General features: G+C 46.6%; 1 protein-coding gene across 16 annotated transcripts in view; it reads left to right on the forward strand.

Moving 5' to 3' along the window:
• LOC139384325 (transcription factor SOX-6-like) overlaps window positions 1–26,832 on the forward strand; it is a 193,195-nt gene that overhangs the window by 153,806 nt on the left and 12,557 nt on the right. For 10 of the 16 annotated variants that reach the window (XM_071129023.1, XM_071129012.1, XM_071129008.1 and 7 more), the window contains 5 exons: window positions 9,639–9,788; window positions 11,905–12,079; window positions 13,074–13,264; window positions 13,437–13,457; window positions 24,511–24,616. In XM_071129023.1, the coding sequence (XP_070985124.1) occupies window positions 9,639–9,788; window positions 11,905–12,079; window positions 13,074–13,264; window positions 13,437–13,457; window positions 24,511–24,616 (643 nt within the window). The remainder of the gene's footprint in view (window positions 1–9,638; window positions 9,789–11,904; window positions 12,080–13,073; window positions 13,265–13,436; window positions 13,458–24,510; window positions 24,617–26,832) is intronic. The other 6 variants (XM_071129020.1, XM_071129016.1, XM_071129019.1 and 3 more) reach the window with 1 other exon arrangement.

The following is a 26,832-nucleotide window of genomic DNA, read 5'->3' on the forward strand; positions in this document are numbered from 1 at the left end:
ATAGCTAGGATTCTGATAGCCAGGATTCTGATAGCCAGGATTCTGATAGCCAGGATTCTGATAGCTAGGATTCTGATAGCCAGGATTCTGATAGCTAGGATTCTGATAGCTAGGATTCTGGTAGCCAGGATTCTGATAGCCAGGATTCTGATAGCCAGGATTCTGATAGCTAGGATTCTGATAGCCAGGATTCTGATAGCTAGGATTCTGATAGCTAGGATTCTGGTAGCTAGGATTCTGGTAGCCAGGATTCTGATAGCCAGGATTCTGATAGCCAGGATTCTGGTAGCCAGGATTCTGATAGCTAGGATTCTGATAGCTAGGATTCTGGTAGCCAGGATTCTGATAGCCAGGATTCTGATAGCCAGGACTGAAACAAAACAAAACCAGAGGGAGACAGGACCAGGAGGAGGGAGGAGGGGAAGGCTGAGAGGAAAGTGTCTTGTAACTATTTCTTCTTGCTGATACATGAGCACAATTTGTCCTTCAGAGCTTATCGCTCTCAGCATTAATGAGCCTTGGCAAGTTCTAACAATGCTTGCAGTTGGAGCTGGAGAGCCCTGCTTTATCACGCAGCGAGCCATGCAGCCATGGGAAGAACCATCAGGAACGTGGAAGGTGTGGGATGAGTCTGCTCATGTTCTTCGTGTGTGTGTGTGTGTGTGTGTGTGTGTGTGTGTGTGTGTGTGTGTGTGTGTGTGTGTGTGTGTTACTCTCTGTTTGCGTATCATAGAGAAATTTAGCACAGTCTAGCCCCACTGAGTGTCTATTTCTAGTTGTGTTCTAGGTCAGATGGGCTAGCCACATATCTGAAGGTTAGGCTGGGGTGAGGAGGGGGCTTCAGCCATTAATTCTGATAACGTATTTAACCCTGGGAATGGGCGAAAACAGAGCCTCCAAGACCATGACTTGGCTGACCTTTAGAGAACTCAGTAAACAAAAAGAGGTGCATTCCTATTAATTGAAGCCTGTCCGCCTGTGGTATATTCTGGCTGCCGGCTGCTATTTACCCTGCATAGAGTCCCCCTTAAAACAGCAAGGCAAGTCAAACATGCCCTTTTCTCTAGTGCTGGGATCAACAAGCTAACCATGTGACTCCTATCACTTCTTCTACAAAGCGCTGGGGGACAGGATGATTAAAACAGAATATGAAGGCAGAGATGGAAGTCATTAAGTTAAGTTCACTCTCTCCTCTCATAGTGATAATAGTGTTAGCTTCCGCCGCCCATCTCCCTCAAGTTTACCAGTGAAACAGAGGGAGACGCCAAGAGAGAACACAGCAGGAGCTCTGTGTGTGTCACACAAGTCACATCAGGACCAAAGAAGCAGACAATATGTTCTTTTAGTCAACAAGAACAACAGAGCTACAAAGAGGAGATGTGTCATTTGTGGTGGTAGGATATGAGGAGACACTTTGTCCGGCAGTTGTCTGGCTTACACTGTGGCTCCTTGTCAGTGAGAGGACAACTCATTTGAGCGGTGCATCTAAGAACAGGAAGCATCACATTATGATGTTAGTTTCTACTGGGAAATGATGACATTTAATCAATGTGGAAAACTGACTGGATTTGAAAGAAGTCATCAACTTAAGGTCATTTGCACATTTTTTCACCCAACTTTTAACCTAAATCCAATGACATGGTGACATTTTTTGTTGATTTCACACTGAGTTCACATTAATTGACAACTCAACCAAATGGAAATCAAAACTAGATATTGAACTGACGTCTGTGCCCAGTGGGTTATCATGTTTTTTCCCCCAGTGTATTTCTGATGTCTCTCCTAGTCTGTGTATTATTACATGCTAATCTTTTAACAAAGCATCTGTGCTGCTAATTGCTGAGGAGATCCTGTGGAGGATCAGTCAGACAGAAGTGTGTGTGTTCTGGGTGTGATCATCAGTAATGACCATATCACTAAGTTTGGTTTTCACACATCACCAGACAGGAAGCACTGAAACTCACAACCCCTTCAACTTCCTGGGCTGAGGACCCTCCCCTTGCATGGCATTGGCTCAGCATGCCTCTCTAATTAAAATATCTCTCCCTGTCAGCAGCCTGGCAAGGTATAATTTTCACCAATTTACTCAGTTTAGATTGTGAAATATATGAACCTTAAAAAAGTGTCTTATTGGAGGAATTAATTCCCACAATGCAGCAGCAGTAATGTGCTCAGCCATCCAGTCAGGGATGCTAGCCGCTCTGTCAGTCTTAATGTTGGCCACGCACCCGCTCACAATCTCCACTGTCATAACAGTCTGGGGCCTGCGTGGAGGATCCTCTCACTCCCCCTCCTCTCTGCCCTTTCTCTCCAGGCATAAAAAACCAAGGTAACAAAGGTTTAGGGCTGATGGATGTAAATGAATCTTGGTCGGTGCGTTTGAGTGTTGGAGAGTGTAATTTGCTTGTCAATACAGGGTGGGATGGCGGGGCCATGGTGGCTGGCAGGGAGAGGCTGTCGCCAGGCATTTTCTGTACACAGGGCAATTTCACTCAGTGCTTCCCTGACAGATTGGCCCTCGTCTACGAGTCACAGGAGAGAAGGTGTAAACTATCCCTCCGACCGAGTGCCCCTCTTCATTAGGGTCCACTCAGGCCTGGGATGAGCTCAGGACAAGCAGGAAACAATGGCTCCATCCTGGACTGTCCTGGCCTGATTACAACTGACACATCTCACCTAACAGGGGAATTTGTGCTCAGATTGTACCCCCGATGTGTCCCGCCACCCACTATATTCAATTGAGTGGACAAGACAAGAGAAGAATTTCCTTAAATTTCTCAAAATAATTTTCTATTTGGAGTTGCACTTAATTTGTTGTTTGTACACTATCCCCTCTCCCATAAATTGCCCTGTGAAAAACAATTTCCTGAAAGCTGATGTAGGCCTGATATATTGTTGGGCCCTTTTACCAGGGTGATAAACAGGAGGGAACTTTAGACAGGACTGTTTTTTATCATTGGAGCCAGACTTTGGGGTTTAAGCAGTTTTAGAGAAAGCATCATTGGATAAAGCGGAACATCTGTGTCCTCTCTATAGAGGATCAGAGAGAGCAGCAAATAGGAGCCTCTGCTTTCACTCTGTCAAATCTCCATTTTACTCCCTATCTCTCTGCCCCTCAGTCTCGCTCTATCCCTTTCTCTCATCTATATCTTCCTGCTTTCTCCTCCATCTCCTACTTTGTATATTACCCTCTTTCTTTCTCTCATGTCTTTTCTTATGCTCTTTCTGTGTGTCACTCCTGCTCCTTTTCTTCCCCAAATTACACAGGCCGCCACATCCTTAAGCTTTAAAATATTGGATGTTAAATTGCTTGAGTGGTGACTTTACACTGCAATTACCATCCATCACAGTGGAAATGGTATCACTCAGGCCCCATGCTAAACCTGCTCCAGCCTCGCTGTCATAAACACATGAAAAGCAGCAGCCCACGTTCTACAATGAGACAACCAGACCAGATCTGAGCAGAGAGAGATGCGTGTGGAGGGCACTCAGTGGCTGAGACGGCTGGAGTGACAGGGAGGACTCAGAGTCTCAAAGACTCCCAGACAGAGAGGGAGAGCAGGAAACCTGGTATTATCTTTTGTTTGGAGGCAAATGCATGTGTACTCCGGATGTGTGGAGAGACTGGGGCCTCTGCCATCACCAACAACAAGTGAAGCACTTTTCACTTTGAGTTTAAAGAGAGAGAAGAACTGAGACAGACAGACAGACAGACAGACAGACAGACAGACAGACAGACAGACAGACTGAGAGAGAGAGAGAGACAGAGACTGAGAGAGAGAGACAGACAGAGAGACAGAGAGACAGAGACAGAGAGAGAGCAGCTGGTTCTCTGTTTGTGAGGAGAGGAGTGTGGTCTTTGAAGGTAACCCAGAGCAGTGCAGCAGTGCTAGCTGTGTGTGGAGAGGAGGAGAGCTAATGGGATGGCTAGGTGAGCAGCTGGATAGGCTCTTTAGTGAACAGAGGGACAGATGGACAGATAGTGTAGATAATGCAGTGAGAGGCGCTGAATGTGAGGACTGGCTCGGGGTCCTGACTGATGGCTAGGAGCTTTGGGCCTGGAGAACCCACACATGCTAGGCTAGGATAGTTAGATGCAAGATGAGAAGGATTGTGTTGTTGAGAGTGTGTGTGCATGTGTGTGTGTGTATTAGAGTGAGGCAGGGGCGAGCAGGCTGGAAAGAGAGAGAAAGAGGAGGGGTAGAGCAGGGGAGCAGGTTGGGTGCCAGCAGATGAGACAGATGTTGGGCCATACTGGAAATCATCGGCACAGTGCACCAGGACGCCTGCCTCCGCTCCTGACATCTGGGCCTAGCCTGGGTCAGCCTGCCTGGTCGCCCTGGGCAATGAGCCTGTACAAGCCTTGTGGCAAACTGGGCTGGCGCTGCGCTGCCTTTTAAACGGCGGGGTGCACCGGAGCACAATTAATGCCCTCATGTCCACCCCACTGCTCAGCAGAGGCAAGGCAGAGGTGACTGAGAGAGAGAGAGAGAGAGAGAGAGAGAGAGAGAGAGAGAGAGAGAGATAGAGAGAGAGAGAGAGATACACCCACTGCCTCAAACAGGGGATGGACAATAGCAAATCACACTCACAATACCGTGCTGTATAGAATAACTGTGTCTTCTTTCAGTCATTTATACTCTGCAGAGATGTTTTTCAGTGTGTCTGTTGCGTCAGAGTGAGTTGAATCTGAGGCCTCAGTTGTTGTATGTGTGTAATGCACCATAATGGCTGGGAGCAGGAAGGCTTTCCAAATCTGCCACTGTATTTTACAGCATCTGTCACTGAGCTTTGGCCCTGCCCTTCTCTTTAAGAACAAACAAGATTCTACAGCTTGTTTTTCTGAGAAATCTTTTTTTCCCTCCCTGTTTTTCCCCCAAAGCCCAATCCACATCCCCCTCGCTCTCCATCCAAAATGCGGAAGCGACGTACAGGACCTACTCTGCCTGTTTTCAATGCTACTCTCTAGTTGTTGTTTTTCCTTTTCGTTTAACACCAAATGAAAAGTGTGGAAACTTAACGAATAACAGGATGAAACAACACAAATCTAATTAATTGTGGCTGACAATAATGATTTTGTTCCGAATGGACTGGTTTAGCCAAGACGCAAAATAATGAGTTTTCCTTATAAAAAGGGTAATTGATCTATTGCCTTTTATATATATGCCCTATACTATATCTAAATAGTCTCTGTTGAGTCTAATATGCTGGGCGCATGGTCTGGACATGTGCTGAGATGTCCTACATCAGTGGAGTGTGTAATCTCAGTATAATGTTGTCGCAGGCAGAAAAGTGAACCTCCTCGTTTAACCTCTGCCACCTCCAGAGGGCTTGTTTTTAATTACTAGAGGCTAACAAGCTGACCTTGGGCCTAGCGCGCTCATTTGGAATCCATGCTCGCTGAGATGTGCTCTGCTCTTCTGGGAGAGACGGAGGGAGGGAGGGAGGAAGGGAAGGAGGGAGAGAGAGAAGGAGGGAGGGACGGGGTCGCAGGAATGATGTGTGTGTGTTTGTGTGTTTTAACTGTTTTCTGTGAGGAAGGGGATACTGTAGGAGTCAACACAGAGGCTTTGTTCAGTCTTAGTTCATGCTTCTGTGTTCTGGCAGAAATAGCATCATCCCCAGGAGAACCCAGGCAGCAGGACCTCTGTGCCTGCCTGCCTGCCTGCCTGCCCTTGCCTGCCCAGCAGAGCAATGGGGGAGGGGGAGGGCTGAGGGAGCATAATGTCAAACATTCAGAGAAACAGGAAACTTTACCAGCCCCAACAATTTATAGTATAGCACTGAAACCATAACATGACATTTATCATAGACATAACTTGTGTTAAAAGTAGTCATTATTCACCCCCATTTTCTCTCTCTTTTCCTCTCTCTCTTTTTTTCTTTCTTTCTTTCTTTCTTTCTTTCTTTCTTTCTTTCTTTCTTTCTGTCTGTCTGTCTGTCTGTCTGTCTGTCTGTCTGTCCGTCTGTCCGTCCGTCCGTCCGTCCGTCTCTCTCTCTCGCCCTCTCGCTCTCTCACATACACTTACTCAACACAAACACTCTGGCATATTCCTACCCTCAATAGCCATTTCCATTTTAATTGGTAAGGACAGTGAAGTCAAGCATTTTAGTGCTTGAGAGTAGTTTGTTTTTGTGGCAATAGGAAAGTGCAGGTTGAAACCACTACTGCTGCTGATGAGAGCAGAGACCACTCAGGACTCCACCTGGTGAATGCTGGCCATAGTGGACCTGCGGCACCAAGCCAGCTCTTCCCAGTCCCCTGCCTCTGCCCCTTCCCCAGCCCATGATCCCTGTCTTACCATTGACTTTCAGTGTGACCCTCATTACCAACAGGCACCTTCTGCCGTGGCAGCACAGCAAGATGGTGGGGGGCGCGGAGAAGGGAGTATGTGTGTGGGCCTACCGGGAGAGACCTCTGTGAGCCAGGCAGGCAGGCAGATGTCCTTCAGTTAGGGGACTGGAACATGTGTCCTGGCCAGAGACGGTGTTAGTCAGTCAGTCAGGCCAGAGCCAGAGGCTGTCTCCCCCTCTCCCTCTCTCTCCCTCAAACTCACACCCCTCTGTTTCACCTAGTACACAGTTAGTTAACACATACATTTTTACACAACTAGGCTGAAATGCACCGGAGACGTGGCAGCCCTCCGCTGCCCTACCTCCTCTCTGTCCTTGAGCGGTGCATGGTTTAGTTAGTGGTGGACTGTGTGCCGTGTCACACCTCCCTCCTGCATGTCTTCCTGCTCTCCTGATTGTGTTTATTGTTTCTTACCTCCTGGAGTCTGCCTGTGCTGGGTAGTGCTGCAGCTCCTCACCCCATGGCTACGTCCTGCTAATCAGGCCTCACAAAAGCCAGGTTGACTGCCTCTAATTTGAAGCAAGACCCAATTATTCTCTTTTTCCAGAACAATAAATTTCTTCCCACTCGAGGTCAGGGGCTTTGCCCATCTATAACTCTGTTAATTAACAAACATCTGTCCAACAGACATGGCTTCTGCTCCGCTCCTACACAGACTGGAGCCTCACGTGTAGCCTAGAGACATAGTCAGGCAGCTCAACTCCTCCGCAAACAACTATGTCACCTTAACCCAAAATGCTCAAACTAACTCAACGTTGTATTAGTGAGATGGATTGGGGGGTTAGAGTTGTGTCCATTTCTGTGGCCCCTTGAAGACAAAAGGCTGTTTGTGTGTGAGGTGGGGGCAGTTCTATCATTGTGGGAACATAATCAGTCGATCATTTCCGTTGCCCATGTGCTGTTGTTCGCCTCGGGTCCCCCAGAAGAATGAACCTTTTGTGTGCCGTGTATGTGGCGACGATAAAGTTTGGTCCAGGAGAGTATACATGTTTATATCTGGAGATATGTGAGCAGGACACAAAGTGCTTTGTTTGGCTTTAGTCTGCGTCTGCACTACGGAGGGTGGGGCACACAGGCCACCAGGGCTGTGCCACATTTTCCATCTACACAAATGGAGTCTGTATGGGGCCCCGGAAAACCAGGAAATGAGACGAGGCATACTGATTGGCCATACCGAATTGAAAGTAAATTCTCCTTGACAACACCATCCGTTTGAATAACATAGAAACAGAGCGGCTTACCTACTCTGAGCCAGAAAGGAGTGATGAGGTGGTGTCTGTCTGGTCTGGAGCTGTGAATGATTGTACATATTGTACACTACCTAGCCCTCACTCTGAGACAGCAGTCCTAGTTGACGGACCCCTGCCACTTACAGCAGGGGACAAAAGCCAATTTAACCACTTACCTGGTGGCCAATCAATAATAGCCTGAGGCAAACAGTAGCGCTGCCAACATAGGGAGTGGGTCTTAGTGGTCTCTTAGAGAGGGGTCAGTACAAAAACATAATCAACTCCAGATCTGATCATAAAACAATCTTCTTTATGCCGTGTTCAAACTGACTGGAAAATAGTGTAGTCAGATTTGTATTTGAATGTTATTAGATACCCATGAATTATAGCTCACATGTTCATAGTGCCTAGAAGTTTTAACAGGCATCACTAAAGCCTCCAGCTTTCATCAATGATAGACAATCTGCCTTCCTTATATCTAAAGTGTATTTAAATTATGACGTTTATTGTATTGTGACCCAACCCCCTTTTCTGTGATGTGTGTCTGACAACTGTTATTTTAAATATGTTTTCAAAAGCCATATCAGTATGCACAATAACCCGTTCACTAAGCGCCTGCCAGATAATCAGGACAGCAGTAGACATATATAATGTTATACAGAGTTCAACCCCTTTTCTGTGTGGAAACGTGATTGTCATTAAACGCTTAGCCAGTCGGGCCTCCCGGGTGGCGCAGTGGTTAAGGGCGCTGTACTGCAGCGTCAGCTGTGCCATCAGAGTCCCTGGGTTCGCGCCCAGGCTCTGTCGTAACCGGCCGCGACCGGGAGGTCCGTGGGGCGACGCACAATTGGCCTAGCATCGTCCGGGTTAGGGAGGGATTGGTCGGTAGGGATCTCCTTGTCTCATCGCGCACCAGCGACTCCTGTGGCGGGCCGGGCGCAGTGCGCGCTAGCCAAGGTTGCCAGGTGCACGGTGTAGCCTCCGACACATTGGTGCGGCTGGCTTCCTGGTTGGATGCGCGCTGTGTTAAGAAGCAGTACGGCTGGTTGGGTTGTGTATCGGAGGACGCATGACATTCAGCCTTCGTCTCTCCCGAGCCCGTACGGGAGTTGTAGCGATGAGACAAGATAGCAGCTACTACAACAATTGGATACCACGAAATTGGGGAGAAAAAAGTGGTAAAATTCTAAAAAAAACGCTTAGCCAGTCATCAAAACCACACGCCTGAGTGGTAAGTCACTACTGGTTAGTGAAGTTACTGATTTATCGCCAAGGAAAATAAGCATGATGACATCAATGGTCTTTGTGCAGCAGGCAGGATGGGGCCTTAATAATGTATGCGTTTAATGTGTTCTGTGATGGGAGTCCAACTGGGTTTGGTTTTCTAACAGTGTGGGATGGCAGGCGTATAGAGGGCCAGCTCAGGTGTCTGTGTAGTAGTGTCCTATTACATTACAAAAAGCCCAACAGAAACCTCTCTACTGTGGAGGGAAAGCAGAACAGTCTCTCTCCTGTTGAGTCTGAAAACCTCTCTCTGTGATGAGTGGAAAAAGAGCGCTTCAAGTGTGCTGAATGAGAGCCATGGCTGTGTGGTTTTTAAGGCTGCTGTCTCTCCCTGGATTCAAGCTTTGATATACAGTAAAGACCTTTGATGGAGGTTCTCTGCCAGGCATGGAAAGAGAGGAAGACGTGAAAGAGAGAGACAGAAACACATAGATACACACAGAGAGAGAGAGAGAGAGAGAGAGAGAGAGAGAGAGAGAGACAGAGGAGAGAGACAGAGGAGAGAGACAGAGGAGATAGACAGAGGAGAGAGAGAGAGAGAGGGAGAGGGAGAGGGAGAGAGACAGAGGAGAGAGACAGAGGAGAGAGACAGAGGAGAGAGACAGAGGAGAGAGACAGAGAGAGAGGGAGAGGGAGAGAGACAGAGGAGAGAGACAGAGGAGAGAGACAGAGGAGAGAGATAGAGAGAGAGAGAGGGAGGAGGAGAGAGCTTTGAATGTCTGTCTTTGGATGTTAATGACTTGTGGGTTTCCTTCTTCTCCTCTCTACAGCAACTGTATGCCGCCCAGCTTGCCAGCATGCAGGTCTCTCCTGGAGCCAAGATGCCGCCACTCCCCCAGCCTCCCAACAACAGCGGGCCCATCTCTCCCTCCGGCCTGAAGAACGACAAGAGATCCTTCAGCCCTATCACTCAAGTCAAGGTAGGCCCCGCCTCTCACCCCTCACTTCACCCACCTACAGCCCACCGCCTAAGTACTGGAGTGGTTCTTGACCCAGCCTGCTGATAACTCAGTAAATGAGTGGTGTTAGTGGTGCTGCTGTTCTGTGTTCTGTGCTATTACTGGGCCAAACTTCTTACCGGCCCATCAATCTGTGGGCCTTTAACAAGGCCCACTCTCTCTCAACCAGAACTCTGTGGACATGGTTGCTATGTCTGTGGGCGCTCTAAGTGGGAGAATTTGTGGAACACATGGTTTCAGATCACAAGGAACAGCAGAACCTTTTTTATTATGACGGAACAAAACCATTAGAACAGAGAGAGAATCACTCGTATGTAAATGCAGTTTAAAAAGTGATGGGAAAAGGAAGGATTGATGACTCTTATTGTCTTGTAAATAAACCCGAGAGCAGGGTCTGCTACTGCATGGCCTGGATCCACCAGACCTCCGTATGGAGCATAGAGTAGATACATCATCCTCTCACCATGCGAGGCCATATTCAGAAACATGCCTCCATTTGGAAAAGTTTAGCTTAATATCACTATAGTGAAGGGACTTAAATCATGTCATTGAATTGTAGTGCAGCTCTCTCTCTCTCTCTCTCTCTGGTATTCTCTTTGGCATGCAACATCTGGAGCTAAACACGGCCTCCCCCATAACCCCACCACACCTCCCCCATGACCCCAGGCACACAGCCTCCTGGGAGATAATCCATAGGCCTGTATCAAGCTGTCTCCTAAACCCTGTCACCTTATAGGATCTATGTCATCAAGGCTGTTTATTAGATAAGAGGCACCGAACAGATCCTACAGGCCTTTTCACTCAGATATTGTGACATTGAGTTGCTGTTCTGAATGGGCTCTATGGGTATTTATCATACTTCTAAACACGAAGGTTGTGAGCTTGAACTATCAATAATTAAACACTAATGTAAAGTACATATGTCCCCAAAGCCCCATCTGTATTCGTCGTTAGTTAGAATTAGATTGCTGTTAGTTTTGTTTGTCAGCTTTTGGCTTCATTGGATGACAAACTGTTATTGGCACAGCAATAACAAGGCCTTGAGGCAGTCTGTGTCTGAGCCAGCCATATGTTTGGACAAGGAGACACTTGGGCTTTGAAAAAGACTGTTAACAACAGCATACAGACTAATCTCAGCGAAGAGACTTCACTAGAGAGATACATAAGGAGGCAGTAGAGCTATACTTGACCCACCCAGGTACTTTCCTCCATTGGTATGTGTGTAATACCTACAGTACCATCCAGTCAGGTAGCAGGTATCCTCTCCAAGAGCTCCTAGACACTGGCCTGGAGAACACCACAGATCACCATCAGCCTCAATCACACCTTACTGCTGCTCTGTGCTGTACTGCAACCAGCCCAGCAGACATGTCCTCCTGTGACCCTACATCTCACATTAACTCACACAACTTTACAAAGAATGCATTCTAAACCAGTTATACATTTACTACACACTGTTGGATGCAGTATTACATGAAACAAATGACTAACACCAGTATCGGCAAATGAGAAAGGAAATTGGAAAACAACTTAATGAATTAGATAACGCAACTGACGTCTGATGACTGTTACTTACAACCATCTTTAGTCATCACCATGTATCTCTGTAATGTGGTTATTATTCATTCTTAGACCAGAGAAGAGGGAGAACAGATGAAGATGTACAGGGAGGCAAAAATCTGATTTAATTAGTGTGAACAAAGGCTCTCAGCAACTGTGAGGACGGCCATGATGGCACGGGGCCAGCAGATGAATGAGGAGAGGAGAGGAGAAGAGATAATGAGAGAGGAGGGGAGAGGAAAATAGGGGGAGAGTAGTGAAGGATAGAAGAGGGGAGAGGAGAGAAGGGGAAGGGAGAGGGGGGGAGCAGAGGACGGTCAGATAGGAACACTAGTAATTAGCCAGGAGCAGAGTGTTGTCTGGGAGGCCACACATCCTCCAATAGGAGGAGCCCTTATTCACATCTGTGTCCTCTCTCTCCCGCTGTCTCACCCTCTCTTTCTCTCTCCCCCTCTTTCTGTCTGTTTCTCTCTCTCTATCTCTCTTCCACTCCGCTCACTTACCCCATCTACACAAGGAGGAGGGAACGCAACCTCTCAACCTGTCTGCCCGGCCCAAGACGGCAGAGCTGGTCAAGTCCCCCACGTCCCCCACACACAGCCTGTTCACAGGCAGCAAGACCAGCCCCAACAGCCTGTCCAAGAGCGGCATCACCAGTCCCCTCGGAGGCATGGGCCGTGGGTCTTCTCTGGGTAAGAACTTTCCACACTCTGCATCTCACCTCCTGCTCCATCTCCAATAGTCAATACATACTGACTGAATCTGTTTTGAAGTTGGCACCCCCTCGATCACATAGAAAGATCATTATAATTCCATAACATTGATAAAGGATTGAAGCTAGATATTTTGTTGGTTTTATTTTCTGTGTTTAGATAATGGGACTTGAACATACATTATTTCACACTGTCAAAGGTGTAAAAATGGCTTTGAATGATTTTTTAATCTGGATGAAACAAAAGTTAATGACGTTTATCCCTGTATCCTTGTAGACAAAACTGTTGACACAATTGCAACTCTTAATCTCGGTGGAACCTTGGTATTAAAAACCATGCATTCTAGAGCTGCGGATGTTGTAGCACATGATTTGTTTTTAAGAGGTCTCACGTTTCACCTCTCATGTTAAGCCTTTCTACTCAGCCTTTGCTATCTGTTATTAAATGCAGTCTTTCATTAAAGTGCCTGCATTTCCGCTGTTCCGCTCAGACTGGGGGTTTGAACCCCATGTTTGTTTTATTCTATTTCTGTGTCTTTAACTGCCATCCCTCCTCACCTAACTTTGAGATGTTAATTACATAAAGAAGGTCGGCAGACTCGGTCTACTGCCTCTCGCTGTCTTTAAAACAGGCACATACGCACGCATGCACACACACTCACGCACGCACGCACACACACACACACGCACGCACGCACGCACACACACACACACACACACACACACACACACACACACACACACACACACACACACACACACACACACACACACACACACACACACACACACACACACACACACACACACACACACACACTGGAAAAAGGAAGAGGACCTCCTACAAGGCTTGATTCTCCACATAGGAGGATGAACACCTGTCAGTGGGCTCATTCACTGTGAATCAAAATGAATAGTGTGTATGTGTATCTACTGTGTGTGTGGGTTAACTGGGCGTGACTCTCCCTCCCCAGATATCCTGTCCAGCCTGAACTCCACAGCGCTGTTCGGGGACCAGGATGCGGTGATGAAGGCCATCCAGGAGGCCAGGAAGATGAGAGAACAGATCCAGAGAGAGCAGCTGCAGCACCACCAGCAGGGCATGGAGGCCAAGCTCTCTGCCCTCACAGGCATGGGCCTCAACAACTGCAGCAGGGCTGACAAGGTCAGAATCCCCGTCCGTCCGTCTGTCTGTCCATCCAGCTCTCTGTCTCATTCTCTCTCATTCCTTTTCTCCTCTCTTCCATTTATCTTCTTATATGTTGCTTTCTGTTTATTCACTCTTCTCTCTCTGTCTCTCTTTTCTCCTTCCCTCCCTCTTTTTTCCTCACCAACAGAGCTGGTTCACTGAGTACATTGTGAGTAGCCCAAAACCACAACTAGTAAAGTGATTTGCGCTATTTTCTTTTTTAGATATAATTCTTCAGACCGATGTTTGTCTTTAATGCTGGTCCAGAGTAGTGGTTTTGATTGATATTGGCATGGCTGTGTGTGTGTGTGTGTGTGTGTGTGTGTGTGTGTGTGTGTGTGTGTGTGTGTGTGTGTGTGTGTGTGTGTGTGTGTGTGTGTGTGTGTGTGTGTGTGTGTGTGTGTGTGTGTGTGTGTGTGTGTGTGCGTGCGTTATGGTGTTTGCATGCGTATGTGTTGATGTTGGTGATAGAGGATCGGACCATGGTGCTGCCCGGTGCGGGTTAACACTCTGATGTCTCTGCCCAATTAAAGCAGACATACGGCCCTCTCCGTCCCTCGACATGGGACAGGGGCGCTTTGTACCAGGAGCACACACACTCCCCTCCCCGGGATTCCCTTTTAAAATATCTTCAAGCGATGAGTCAATCAAGGAGAGAAAAAAACATCCACCTCCCTCTGATTGGTGCCATATTGCCAGTTGGCTGTGAGGAGCAGGCAGGAACTGGGAGCGGAGCTTCATTAATATTTCAACACCTGACACTTTTAACCAACACATTCAACTAGGTCAATGTATATGTAAAAAAATCTACGAATATCTATTTTGATTTCTTCTTTAATTTAGTTTTAGGGGTAAATCTGTGTCTACGCAGGTGGCAATGCAGTGAGCTCAGACTGAAGTGTGTCAAGTCAAGGGACATGACCAATAACTTAACAACTCAGTGGGATCAAATTGTCTTGCCATGCCACCAGACAATAAAACCATTTGTATTGTTTTTGTATTTAAAGTTCAGTCCCAGTTGTGTCGTTAAAAAAGGACAACCTTAACACCCCGCAATCATAACTGTTCCTGTTAGCTAGTTACGCTTCCTCAGTGTCTCTGTCTTTGTTGGTTCTCCACTAAGTGGGTGAGTCTGAGGCCCGTAGAGTAACGTCAACACTCCCATATCCCGTTTCCACTCAGTCACTGTCTGTGTCTGTCTGTCTGTCTGTCTGTCGGTGTGTCTGTGGGACGACCCTGTAGCGTTCTCTACCTCCCTGACTCTAAGGTGAGCCAAGCTCCAGAATCTGCTGCTACATGATATGAATGCAGTGTGTGAACAATGCCCTGAAAGGAACCGTTTTCAACAGGCAGCAAACACCTACCCCTCCATTCTTCTTAGCAGGTAGAGCTTACTGCTTTTCTCTGGCCCTCTTTTGTTGGCTTTAGTTTTTGTCTCGACTGCATTATGGGCCTGTCTACTCAGCCTGTGTTTAAACAATCCTCTCAGGTAAGCTGTGTGTATTTATAACAGGGAGGGGCATTTTTGGATGAAGCTGTCAATCACTCCTCACCTCTGCTCCACCCCTTTCAGTCTGTGTACTCATTCTGAGGAGAGAGAGAGACAGAGAGAGAGAGAGAGAGAGACAGAGAGAGAGACAGAGACAGAGAGAGACAGAGAGAGAGGCAGAGAGAGAGACAGAGACAGAGAGAGAGAGAGAGAGAGAGAGAGAGAGAGAGAGAGAGAGAGAGCGAGAGAGAGAGAGAGAGAGAGAGAGAGAGACACAGAGACAGAGAGAGAGAGACAGAGAGAGACAGAGAGAGAGGCAGAGAGAGAGACAGAGACAGAGACAGAGAGCGTGACAGAGAGTGTGACAGAGAGTGTGACAGAGAGCGAGACAGAGAGCGAGACAGAGAGAGAAACAGAAAGAGAGACAGAGAGAGAGACAGAGAGAGAGACAGAGAGTGTAGACTAACATTGAAATGCTTATTTACGGGTCCTTTTCCAACAATGCAGAGTTAAAGATAAAGAATAGAAATGTCAGTGTTAGTATGTGTGGGTGTGTGGGTAGAGTCCATTGTGTGTGCATAGAGTCAGTGCAATGTAAGAGTCAATGTAACAGCGAGGTAAGACTGTGGAGGCTTGTGGTTCAAGATCACAGCATTGACAGTACACAGCCAAGAACAACAGCTTATAATTAGGTGGGCTATCAGTTTAAAAATATGACTGGTATTTTAGGGTTATCGCGTTGCCCTAGGTAACCGTACACACCACAAAGTCAGCCTTCGTGTGCCTGGCCTCTCTCTCCATCCTCCCACCTGGGTCTGTCAGAGGACAGCTTACCAGAAGCACAGCTACAGTATGTTTAGGAGAAGTAGCTGTATCTCTAATGAGTTAGCATGAAACCTTGGCACTACCTCTCCTGCACTCTTAGAAAGAAGGGTACTGTCTTGAACCTTTCCACAGAGGGTTCTACATGGAACCAGAAAAGGTTATCATATGGGGACAGCCGCGAACCCTTTTGGAACAATTTTTTCCAAGAGTGGGTGAATGACTGAATTATAAGTGCTGATGCTACTTAGAGAGGGACTGAGGAGCATCTCTTCATGCTGTCTCAGTCATACCAAAGAGACACTCCAATGTGAAACTCTGAGGTCAATGTGGTAGTGAATATGATCAGTCTTCTGGAGCCATGCTTGGCTCCATCCCAAGACCAAAGGCAGATAAAGACAGTTCCAGTGACACTGTCCCTATCAGGATGGTGTGTGTGCTGAGTGCTGGGACACACTCTAACAAGTGAGCCAGATGAGTGATCATCATTCAGCCTGGGAGGGAGGATTAGGAAGGAGGGAGAGCGGGAGGGAGAGAAGGAAGGGGAGGAGTGGCCTTCCCTTCCCCTGATACAAGCCGACAGTCTGCACAGGCCCGGACGGCCCAGATAAAAGCTTTCACTTTGGTCAGTTTCAGAATATGAATATTTCAGCCTAGCGCCTCACCTGACATAAATACTGTGGGCTCTTTACTAGCTGTTCTCCCGGTCGGCTGTCTGGAAGTTTATCACACTGAAAGCTTACATGAAGATTCAGGAAAAGTAACATAAATGGGATTAAGGAGAGGTTAAAATCATCTAGTGTGGCTGTTGGAGGGGGATATTAAATATTGATTTATCACAGTGTAACGACCCAGCCGGAGAGTGGGGCTAAGTGCTGCTTACAGATGGATCAATTCATCTTTTAATACAAAGTGTGTCCATGGAGCACAATGCATCCCTTCCTCCTCTCTCACCCTATTACTGGGATCCCTCCATATGGCCCTTCTTACTCTCTCTTTCCACCTCTTCTCTCTCTCATCTTTCTCTTTCTCTCTCTCGCCTCTTTCTACTGCCTCCACCCTCTCTCTCTCTCTCTCGTTCCTCCTCATCTCTCTCTCCTTACTACTGCCCTTAGAGGTGGAAGATGTCCTTTAATTCTACAGTTCACTAGTCATCTACCTTCTTGTTGAGGACATGTAAAATATTCATGCTTTACTGTTTTCTATTTGTCCTTTTTTACTATATCCTATCAGTACAATAAAAGCTTTTCCAAGACTCAAAATGTTCCTTTTTGAAATATTTATCTAAAGGTATTATTGTCTGTAGAGGGCAATTACTTTGTTCCATTATTTATTTGCTCAGTGGATGCTTTTATCTAAAACAACTGAGAATGTGTACAGTCAAATACAACAGGATCCATTTGCAACTCCTGGAATTGTCTCCTGCTATTAGCATAGCTAGCTAGAACTGGTGAAACTGTTAGGATTGGGTGTATTCATCTGCAGGTTGAAGATTTCATAGTTTGTCCTATACTGTATGAACTGAGATACAGGGGAAAACAAGCCACAGTCACTGATTCAGGTGTCACAGATTGGTGATATTCCTATAACTCTTGTCTTGGTTGATATTCCCATAGCTCTTGTCTTGGTTGATATTCCCATAGCTCTTGTCTTGGTTGATATTCCCATAGCTCTTGTCTTGGTTGATATTCCCATAGCTCTTGTCTTGGTTGATATTCCCATAGCTCTTGTCTTGGTTGATATTCCCATAGCTCTTGTCTTGGTCCTGGTAGTACCCGCTGTTCACTGGAGGCTGTGTGTAGAGATACAATATATTCCTCTGCTGACATCTCCCAAACTGAAATCAAAGGGTGAAAGGCCAGTGTATTAACCTATTGAACTGCCCCTGTCCCCCTGACACCCCCTCCTCCCTACATTATTGATGAGTACAATATTCTCTTTCCCATGTCGTACAGCTCAGAGCCAAACATATTCAAATGGGGCTTTGCTGGTGTTCCACAAAGTCCTGACTCCTAACCTTTTGCAAGTAGTAGAAATGCTCTTCTCGCTCTAATCTGTGTGTGTGTGTGTATGTGCGTGTGTGTGTTTGTGTGTGTGCCGAGGTCCTATTCAGGCAAAGCCCTCACAAAGACTTTGAATATAATCTTGTCTGGTCTGCAGCCCTGGAAGCAATTTTCTGCTGCTTTTCGACTGCTGTCTTGGAAATTGCCAACCAAGGCTTTTTGGCTGCAATGTAAATCCCTGGCATACATGGGTTTGGCCGTCCAAATTAGATTATGTTCTGCTCCCAGTCACTGGCCATAGCCAGCAAGTGCCATTGTTGAGTATTGCTTACATTAATGCTTTGTCCAATTGTTCACATCTGTCAAAGGAATAAAAATAGTCTATGACTCTGAATGAGGTTGTGGATGTGTGTGGGCGTCTGTCCCAGGCCAGGACTGAAACAATGCCACCCGCTCTTTCTCTCTTTCTGTCTTTCTGTCTCTCTGTCTCTCTGTCTCGCCTTTCCCCAGAAAGACATCAAGGCCGCATCCCGGTTGGGCTGTTGGCTGAGGTAGTTCCCTTGTTTCCTGTAGTTGTGGTGTAAAATGGGGAATTGCCAATGCACTGCAGCCGCTCAAAAATGTTACTGGCCACAGAGCTCTAGACCTGCAGAGAGAGCCACGCTCACTGTCGGCCGGGCCTCTGTACAACAGAGACTGGGGAGAGAGAACACGCCATAATGGGCCTGTTGTGCTCTGCTGCAGCATTGTTACAGTGGGCACATAACGGCTCCTGTGTCTGCCACGTCACTCAGTTCACTCTCCATATTGTTGTGGTTATGGTAGTGTTGTGTTATTGTAAGCAGAGGGTTTGATAAGGCAGAGATGTGAGCCCAACTTAACGGTCCCCGGAGGAGCCAGTGAACAGTTCAGGGTCATTGAGAGCTGGAAACCCGTAAAAATACAACAGCAAATGATCTCAACCCAGTGTGGAATAAAAAACCACAGGAGAGCTCTGTCAGAAAGGCCTTTACAGCACAGAGCAGAGATGGCAATGCATAAAATGCACCATTTGCAAATGAAGTTGAAAGGTCAGGTTTTGAGTGGCTGACTTGGTTCTCCTTCCAGAGAAAAAGAGAAGAACATCTCAGCCTGGTGTATGATAGCATATTCTGTCATTAAAAACAAACCAAAAACTCTATCTGGCGTCCAGCCCGGATTAGGGGTAGCAGTTAGCAGTTCAGCTCCATAATTGAACTAAGATGCTACTCTGTGCTGCTCTCCTAATGAGGTGGTAGCCTGGTGCTGTCAGTAGAGGCTGGAGGACTCAGAGGACTGGATGTCTAGGGCAGTGGTCCATCTATGGCCTGAGTGATCCTGTGCCTGCCTTGGGGGATGAGGCCTGTGGAGCTCCTGCAGTGCAGGGCTGAGGCCCAGGGAGCAGGGGAAAAGAGAGGCTGCATGAAAGAAACCCTTGGCTTACCACACCACTGGATGGGCTTAAGACGTAAATGGTTCAAAACTACCAACTACTGGAGAGCTGCAACATTATAAATAACATTGCAATTGGTTACAACTGAAATACAAAACAGATTGGGATGAGAAAACGGGATGTAACACCACTTCATGTTCAAAGAGCACTTTGTCTCCATCTTAGTCAGGGCAGGGAGCAAATTGCAGGTTTAGGTTTAGGCCCTCAAGGTCTCTCCTCTGGGCCATATGTGACCTTTGTGATGAGTGACAGCTGATACACAAAGCCTGCTATTGTGGTCAGATCAGAGAGCTGTGTGCTTCACCTCCCCATAGACATGCTGCGAGGCCCGCTTTCACAGACATGACAATAACAGTTATTCAACAGAATATTATGGCCTTTGTCAGTTGTCTTTTTTCATCAAGGTATTTTATTTATTTATTTATCCGTTATTTTACCAGGTAAGTTGACTGAGAACACGTTCTCATTTACAGCAATGACCTGGGGAATAGTTACAGGGGAGAGGAGCCCTGTTTTAGCCCTGTGCACCTGGGCAACTGAAAAAAGGAAATGATCAAACTCCAAGGTTTACACACCTGTCCTGCTTGATTATCCTCTGCTTCAACTCAAGTGAAGATTTTCATTATCTTACAGAAGCAGTCCCTTTACCAGAAGAATAGTGGAGGACTTCTCTACTTTTTTTCACTTAAATCCAGACAATGTTTCAGCTGTCCTTAATGCCGGACCTTAAAGGGCTCTAACAATCCTTATTATCTTACAGTTGTATGAAGCAGACAATCCAAGGCCATATGGTGGTGGCCAGGCTATTTATAAAGGAGAGGGGCAGGAGTGGAGCGGCAGTGTGATGTGTAAATATAGGGTAGACACAGGCACAATGCACAGGGCCTCCTGCCTCTCTCTGCCTCTTCTTCTGCTTTCTTTACCACTGCCTCTAGCTGCCTCTGCCAGGGCTGCCCAGGCCCAGGATACGCCCTGTGGCTGTGGGCAGAGAAGCGGGCCTCCTGCACATGTTCTGTGGCCAGGCAGATTAAAGCCCTCTTCACAGTGCTGACATGGGCCTTCTCGGGTTCCACACTTCTCCAATGCTAAGCTAAGAAGTTCCACTGACTCTGCCATCCTTCGCCCTGCTCTGTTCTCTATGGCTATGGAATGACTTCACCGGGCAGCCATTTGCTATCGAACAAAATGTGTTTGTAACCCAATTTGAGACAAAAAGAGCACGGGGCAGGGCAGAGGAGATTATTGTGGGTGGCTTTTTTTCCACTTGAGCTTGGAGCGCGTCGCTATAATTTGAGATGTGGGATGAAGGCTGCATGCTGAACTCATTTGAGGGAAGGACCTCTCGCTCGCCAGAAGCCGTGTTCAGAATGGGAGGGGAACAACTTGTACCATTTTATATTTTGTATTCTCTCTCTCTCTCTGCCCCTCTCTCATGTTCTCTCTTCTTCATTCCCTGCCTCTCCTTCACTTGTGTATTTATTCTATCAAGTTTTTTATCTTTCTACATTTCACTCCCTGCTTCTCTCTCTCACTCTCTCTCTCTCCCTCTCTCTCTCTCTCTCACTCTCTCTTCTCTCTGTTTCTCTCTCTCTCTTTCTCTCTCTCTCCCTCTCTCTCTGTTTCTCTCTCTCTCTCTCTCACTCTCTCTTCTCTCAGTTTCGCTCTCTCTCTTTCTCTCTCTCTCCCTCTCTCTCTGTTTCTCTCTCTCTCTCTCTCACTCTCTCTTCTCTCTGTTTCTCACTCTCTCTTTCTCTCTCTCTCTCCCTCTCTCTGTTTCTCTCTCTCTCTCTCTCACTCTCTCTTCTCTCTGTTTCTCACTCTCTCTTTCTCTCTCTCTCTCCCTCTCTCTGTTTCTCTCTCTCTCTCTCTCTCTCTCTCTCATCACAGTATTCCTATTTTTTTCTCCATTTGCTGAAGGGAAGTGCTCTTGCCATCCTCACTACTGTACATTATAAATGTCCTGTATAGTGGGCATGCAGCAGGCAGGCGGTGGTGAGCATACTGTACCGTCTCTCTGGACGGACGGAGGGCCATCGTCCCTGCATGTTCTTCTGTGCCAGAGTGATCAGTAAAAATTTCATGACATCATAAAATAATAAAAATGCCATTAATTTATCACAGCACTTGATGCAGGAGTAGTAAAGTAGCATCAGTTCACTGAATATTTTCAAGCCTTGAAACAAAAAGCATGATGTTGCGCATATAATTTATCTCCATAATTATAATTGTAATTCTAATGCACGGATATAAATGATAAAGGTTGTAAGCAATAAGTATATAAAACACACTATATAAAATGTCATGGAAATTCATTGTAGCATATTGCACAGATTTAGTCTATTAGCATTGCCAACACAGGGAAAGATAAAGTCATATTTGTACAATGTTTTCCAACCTTGTAGTTGACATACTGTCACACCCTGACCTTAGTGTTCTTTGTTTTGTTTTGGTTAGGTCAGGGTGTGACATGGGTGATGTATGTGTTTTGTCTTGTCTAGGGGTTTTGTATGTTTATGGGGCTGTTTCCTTTCTAGGTAGTTTGTATAGTTTGCCTAGACTGGTTCTCAATTAGAGGCAGCTGTCTATCGTTGTCTCTGATTGGGAACCATATTTAGGCAGCCATATTCTGTGGGTACTTTGTGGGTGATTATCTATATCTATGAATGTTGCATGTTAGCACATTAGTCTTATAGCGTCACAGTCGTTAGTCGTTTATTGTTTTGGTTCAGTTTACTTCATGTTCTTTCTTCAATAAAGAAGAATGTATACTAACCACGCTACGTTTTGGTCCTCACCTTCTACTCCATACGACGATGGTGACACATACAGTACTGTCCAGCTACAGTAGAGTACAGTAGAGTACAGCAGAGTACATAAGAATACAGTAACTCACATTAGACAACACATCCTAAATCAACCTGTTATAGGCCAATGTAACAATGATTGTTCATGTATCATCAGCATGTACAGAAGTTATATTATATTTAATGATGTGGAGGTAATAAGGGTTCAATTCGATAAGCCGACTTGTTCAACACTGGCCCCAGCTGACTGGTGGGGTAGCTGATCTTCCCTCTGTGTGACCACTGGGACTTTGTGGTGGAGAAAGGAGAAGTTTAACGCTGAGCTAGTTGTTAATGAAAGTCTTTGATGGATGGCTCCTGTTACTCATCCCCTCAGCCCAACATGATGCTTAATGATCATGAGTTTATAAAAGGCCTTGATTGATCAGGAGGGGCCAGTGGAGTGTGTGTGGGGGGGGGGGGGGGGGGGGGGGGGGGTAGACAGCTAATTTATTACACAGTTCCCCCAGAATGCTGAGTCCTCCCAGGCCCTCCCAGCAGAGAGGAGAGAACTGTCCATGTAGCATCCCATCCCAGGCCCTCCAGGCAGAGAGGAGAGAACTGTCCATGTAGCATCCCATCCCAGGCCACCATTGCCCGTCCGACTAATCGCACATCCATCAATTTGTCATCGGGCCGCTAGCCTCTTTCATTAAGTGCAATAATGTGGCTGGGTGATGAATACAGCAGTGTGTGTCGCTTCACACGGAGCGTGGCGCTGGGAAGGCATGGCGCTCTATCTTATCTTTACAAAGCGCCTTCTGCCCAGCAGGGACCAGCGCATATGTCATAATTAGAAAACACTTAAGTTAGCAAAGCCAAGGCAGATAGGCAGCCTCTAATCACAGGCCATAAGCAGGTGGTGGTTAATTGTAGATCAGAATCACTCAGATGTCCATACATAATGATGGCTCCTTGAAGCGTGATGGTAAATTGCAGCACTCTCACTGTCTTTCACACACAGAGACACACACACACACAGAGAGACACACACACACAGAGACACACACACAGACAGACACACACACACAGACACACACACAGAGAGACACACACACAGAGAGACATACTCTCTTTTTGAGGAATAGTTCTTGAATAAATGAAATGCCTCAGGATGATGGAGAAGACTTGATGAAATTCAAATGTCTCAATTTGTCTTCTAGTCACCCTTTTCAGGTAGGGAAGGGAAGTTGAAAGAGAAAAAACATTTCAGTAATTTGACAATGTATTATTTTTTTCTCTGAGAAATGAATGAAAAACTGTCTGTTTTCTTCTGGAAGTAATGCTTTTGATCAGGATGTTCTATGAAACTAAATCAAACAGCATTGTATTGCAGGTGATGTTCTGTATTAACCTCCAGTGACTGAAGTGTAATGGTACATGATATTTTCTCTGATAGGAGAGAGGTATACAAGCTCCCATGTGGGTGGAAAACAAGAACACAAACAAAAGAGTGAAAGCCCAGAAAACAGTGAAAGATTAATGTGTGTGTTGGTGTCGGTGTCTGTGTGTGTGACAGGGGAGCTGTTAGCATTGTATAGGGAGCCCACCTGAGTGTCTGTACAAACTGCGTGTGATAGGCAACCTCAGAAAAGACACAGGAAGAGGAGGGGTACACATAGTGCACCTTTGGCAGATATATAATGCTCACCCTGGGAGTAAAACAAATGCTCTCGGCTGAACCCTGGCAACATGCCTGCTTTTAGTGTCTTCCAGGCGAATCCGAGGGGGAGAGATTATTTGTGTCATGCCGAGTCAAAGTGTCCATCTCCTACTTGAGTCTTTAGAGAGGAAGACAGCCCTGTGCTAATGCCCTGCGCATTCACTGCCGAACTAGGTCATTTAACAATGGAGCGAGCAGCAGTCGGCACTCTCCCCCTGCATAATACATTAAGTGTAATGTGCAGCAACTATTCAGAGGGCCCCGAAAGCTGTTATTTTATTCTGTAAATGCACACGGACATGACATTTAATATTGTCACAGGCGAGCGGAATGAACGGGTTTCATTGTGCGTCAAGTACAACATGATGCCAAGTTTAATCTGAGCATAAAGCGACATGACAAAAGGGAGAACACGGTGTGTTCTATAAAGCATGAGCCCTGAATACGTGATGGCTGCTGAGCTCTGGGCGCTAGCACCAGACAGACAGGGGGACGTACAGACAGACAGACAGACAGACAGACAGACAGACAGACAGACAGACAGACAGACAGACAGCAAAGATTACAGACGGAAATCCTGAGCGCTGCAAAGAGAGGGCCCCAAAGTGTTCCTCTATAACTCTATTTACAGCACCCCTGGCTCCTACTGTCTCTACCTCCCTCCCTCCTGTCAGACATTATAGCATCTGCTGAATGTAGGCAGCGATGATAAAGGCAAGCTCAATCCACTTCCATCATGTCAAAGGAGCGCCTCTACAATAGAGCTAGCAGTTATTTCAAAGAGATACTGTGTTTCAGAAATGACTCATTCAGTTATTCTACTGATCAGCTATTCTCTTGATATGGAAAGAGATGTACTGTATATGCAGCAGTTTGTTCAGGTTCCTCATTGTCTCCCTCTCTCTTTCCTCTCTGTTTCTGTGTACTGTAGGAGCGGGCACACTTTGAGAGCCTTGGTCACCATCTTAGCAAACTGGGAGAGGATGGCAAAATTGGCCACAGAGTCATCGACCTCACCAGGCCAGAGGATCTGGATGGTAAGTACAGACTTCTCACCTATAGTTTTCCCTTTTCCCATGCTGAAAAGCCATCCAGTCAGTTTTATGTAACAGTGAATTCTTCAGACTGCTGCCTGCATTCCCCCCTGTGCACAGTGTGTTCCTATAGTGGACCAGAGAGAGGTGAGGGCTGCCAGAGCAGTAGACCAGGGGGAGCTGGGTTGGGGGGATAGTGGTGTTTGAAGGTGCCCACTGCTCCCTGGTTTTCACAGGTAAGTGAGGGGAGGACAAGGGTGCCTGAGGACAAAGCTGGCCCTTCTCCAGGCCTGGCCCCGGCTGCCGCTGCACTTGTTTGAGGTCCTGGGCACAGAGGTGTAAATTCGTGTAGCACCCGTGTGACAAAGCGCCATCTCCCTTTGTGGGCCTGGAGCGTAAACAGTGGCGAGGAATGCCTCGATGCGCCAATGTTTGTCTGACGTAAATATTTGTGTCAGTTTCCATGGCACTTCAGAGCCCCGAGCAGAGGGAAAATGAATCAGGCTCACCTTTAATAGCTGAAACATTCTCAAGATGGAGGGAGAGATATTTCTCAGGACAATACAAGAGCACTCGCCTCTTTAAGATCCCTTCTAAAAGCCCGTTTAAAACATTTCCCACCAATTTTCCCCATTTCCCAACATTCCCAACAAAATCATCACAACACACAACGTTTCACAAATTGTATGGTCTACCTCACATAAACCTGCTTGTTGACAAAGTCAAAGAACTGACACATAAATTACTTGTCATGTCTGCTTTCACATCACACCCATAAATTCAGGATTAGAGGTGCAGTTAGTGGCCATAGAGGGATAGTTCCCACGTTGTCACCGCAGCAGACTCTGTCCCACCCCTCTGGCCCTCAGGGCAGATGTTCTCTAGGTCCCCAGCCTCTCCCAGTTACCCCAGTGGGAACTTTCTTCTGTGGCTACTGTGGAGTCAGAACAGGAGCAAGGCGCGCACAAGCCCCTGTCGTCAGGGATCAGTTGTGTCCTTTTATGTCCTCTGCAGGGCCGAGGGAAAGGCCAGCGCCAGACGCCTCTGGGAAGTGAGTTCCCAGCGGGTTGTGGATTAGAAGGAGGCAGGGGGGAGAGGAGAGGCAGGGCCCACGGAGGTCCTCTTCCCAGGGGGAGAGAGAGAGTGGTGGCTAGAAGCCAGAGACATGCACATAGCTCACCAACACAGTCATCATTTCATCTATCTCCACAAATATATCTGTCTGTTTCAACAGCACCACCAGATGAATGATGTGAACAGGGTTTTAACATGATGCCCACCACATTAAAGCCTCTTTTTACAACCGCAATCTGTTTACTTTGGAGAACAAGATCTGTGTTAACTTTTGAGGTTCTTGTTTGGAGGCATTATGTTGAGCAAATCTAAGAAAATGCGTGTTTACTATGAGAATGGATAGGATATAACAATTATAATAACATTATTGCCATTATTTACTTTAATTATTTGCCATTTTCAAATAATCATAGCTGTCAACAGCATTTTCAACCGCTTACCCTTAAGTGATTTCTTGAGGGAGAGCCAGGTACCACATGTAAATATGGTTCATTATTTTAAAGCAGGGACTTTTTGTCCTGCAACACGGTATTCCACAGCAGCACAGAGTGTACTGCAGACACCTTTCTGCTCCCCAACATGAGGAAAACTACTGCTAGTATCTGAATATACCTGAACAGGCTGTAGCTGCTACCTAGTGACTGTAGGTCTGTCAAGGTCAGGGGACAATCTCCCTGCAGAGGAGAAACGGTGTTATTCAGAAGACCACAGCAGGCCTCGCTGCAGTTCACAGAAAGCTTTAGGTTGCTTAAACTAATATTTGCAAAGCATGCAGCAACCAAATTAACAGCTGCCAAAGTTCTAATGAGGGCCATTGGAAAATTGTGGCGTGGTATGGAAATAGATAGAATTTACTTCATTTTGGAAAGCCACGAGCCACATGCATCAGCTCACCACAAAGTCATTAGGTCTTTTTAAGCTCAGATGACAAACATTAACAAATACCACAAAAGGCCTCAACCCCCAGCCTCTTTTTTCATTCACATATGGCTTTGTAGAAGTAGTATGACACGCGGGTTGTGTGTTTGTCTAAAGCGCCTCCGCCAGAGAGGGTCCTGGGAGAACAAAGGGGGCGTTGACAGATGCAGGGAGGCAGGAAACAGAGTTCATCTGAACGCACAGCACAATATCAGCCAAGGAGAAAT

This window comes from Oncorhynchus clarkii, chromosome 26 (assembly GCF_045791955.1).
Source record: "Oncorhynchus clarkii lewisi isolate Uvic-CL-2024 chromosome 26, UVic_Ocla_1.0, whole genome shotgun sequence".
NCBI classification, from domain to species: Eukaryota; Metazoa; Chordata; class Actinopteri; order Salmoniformes; family Salmonidae; genus Oncorhynchus; species Oncorhynchus clarkii.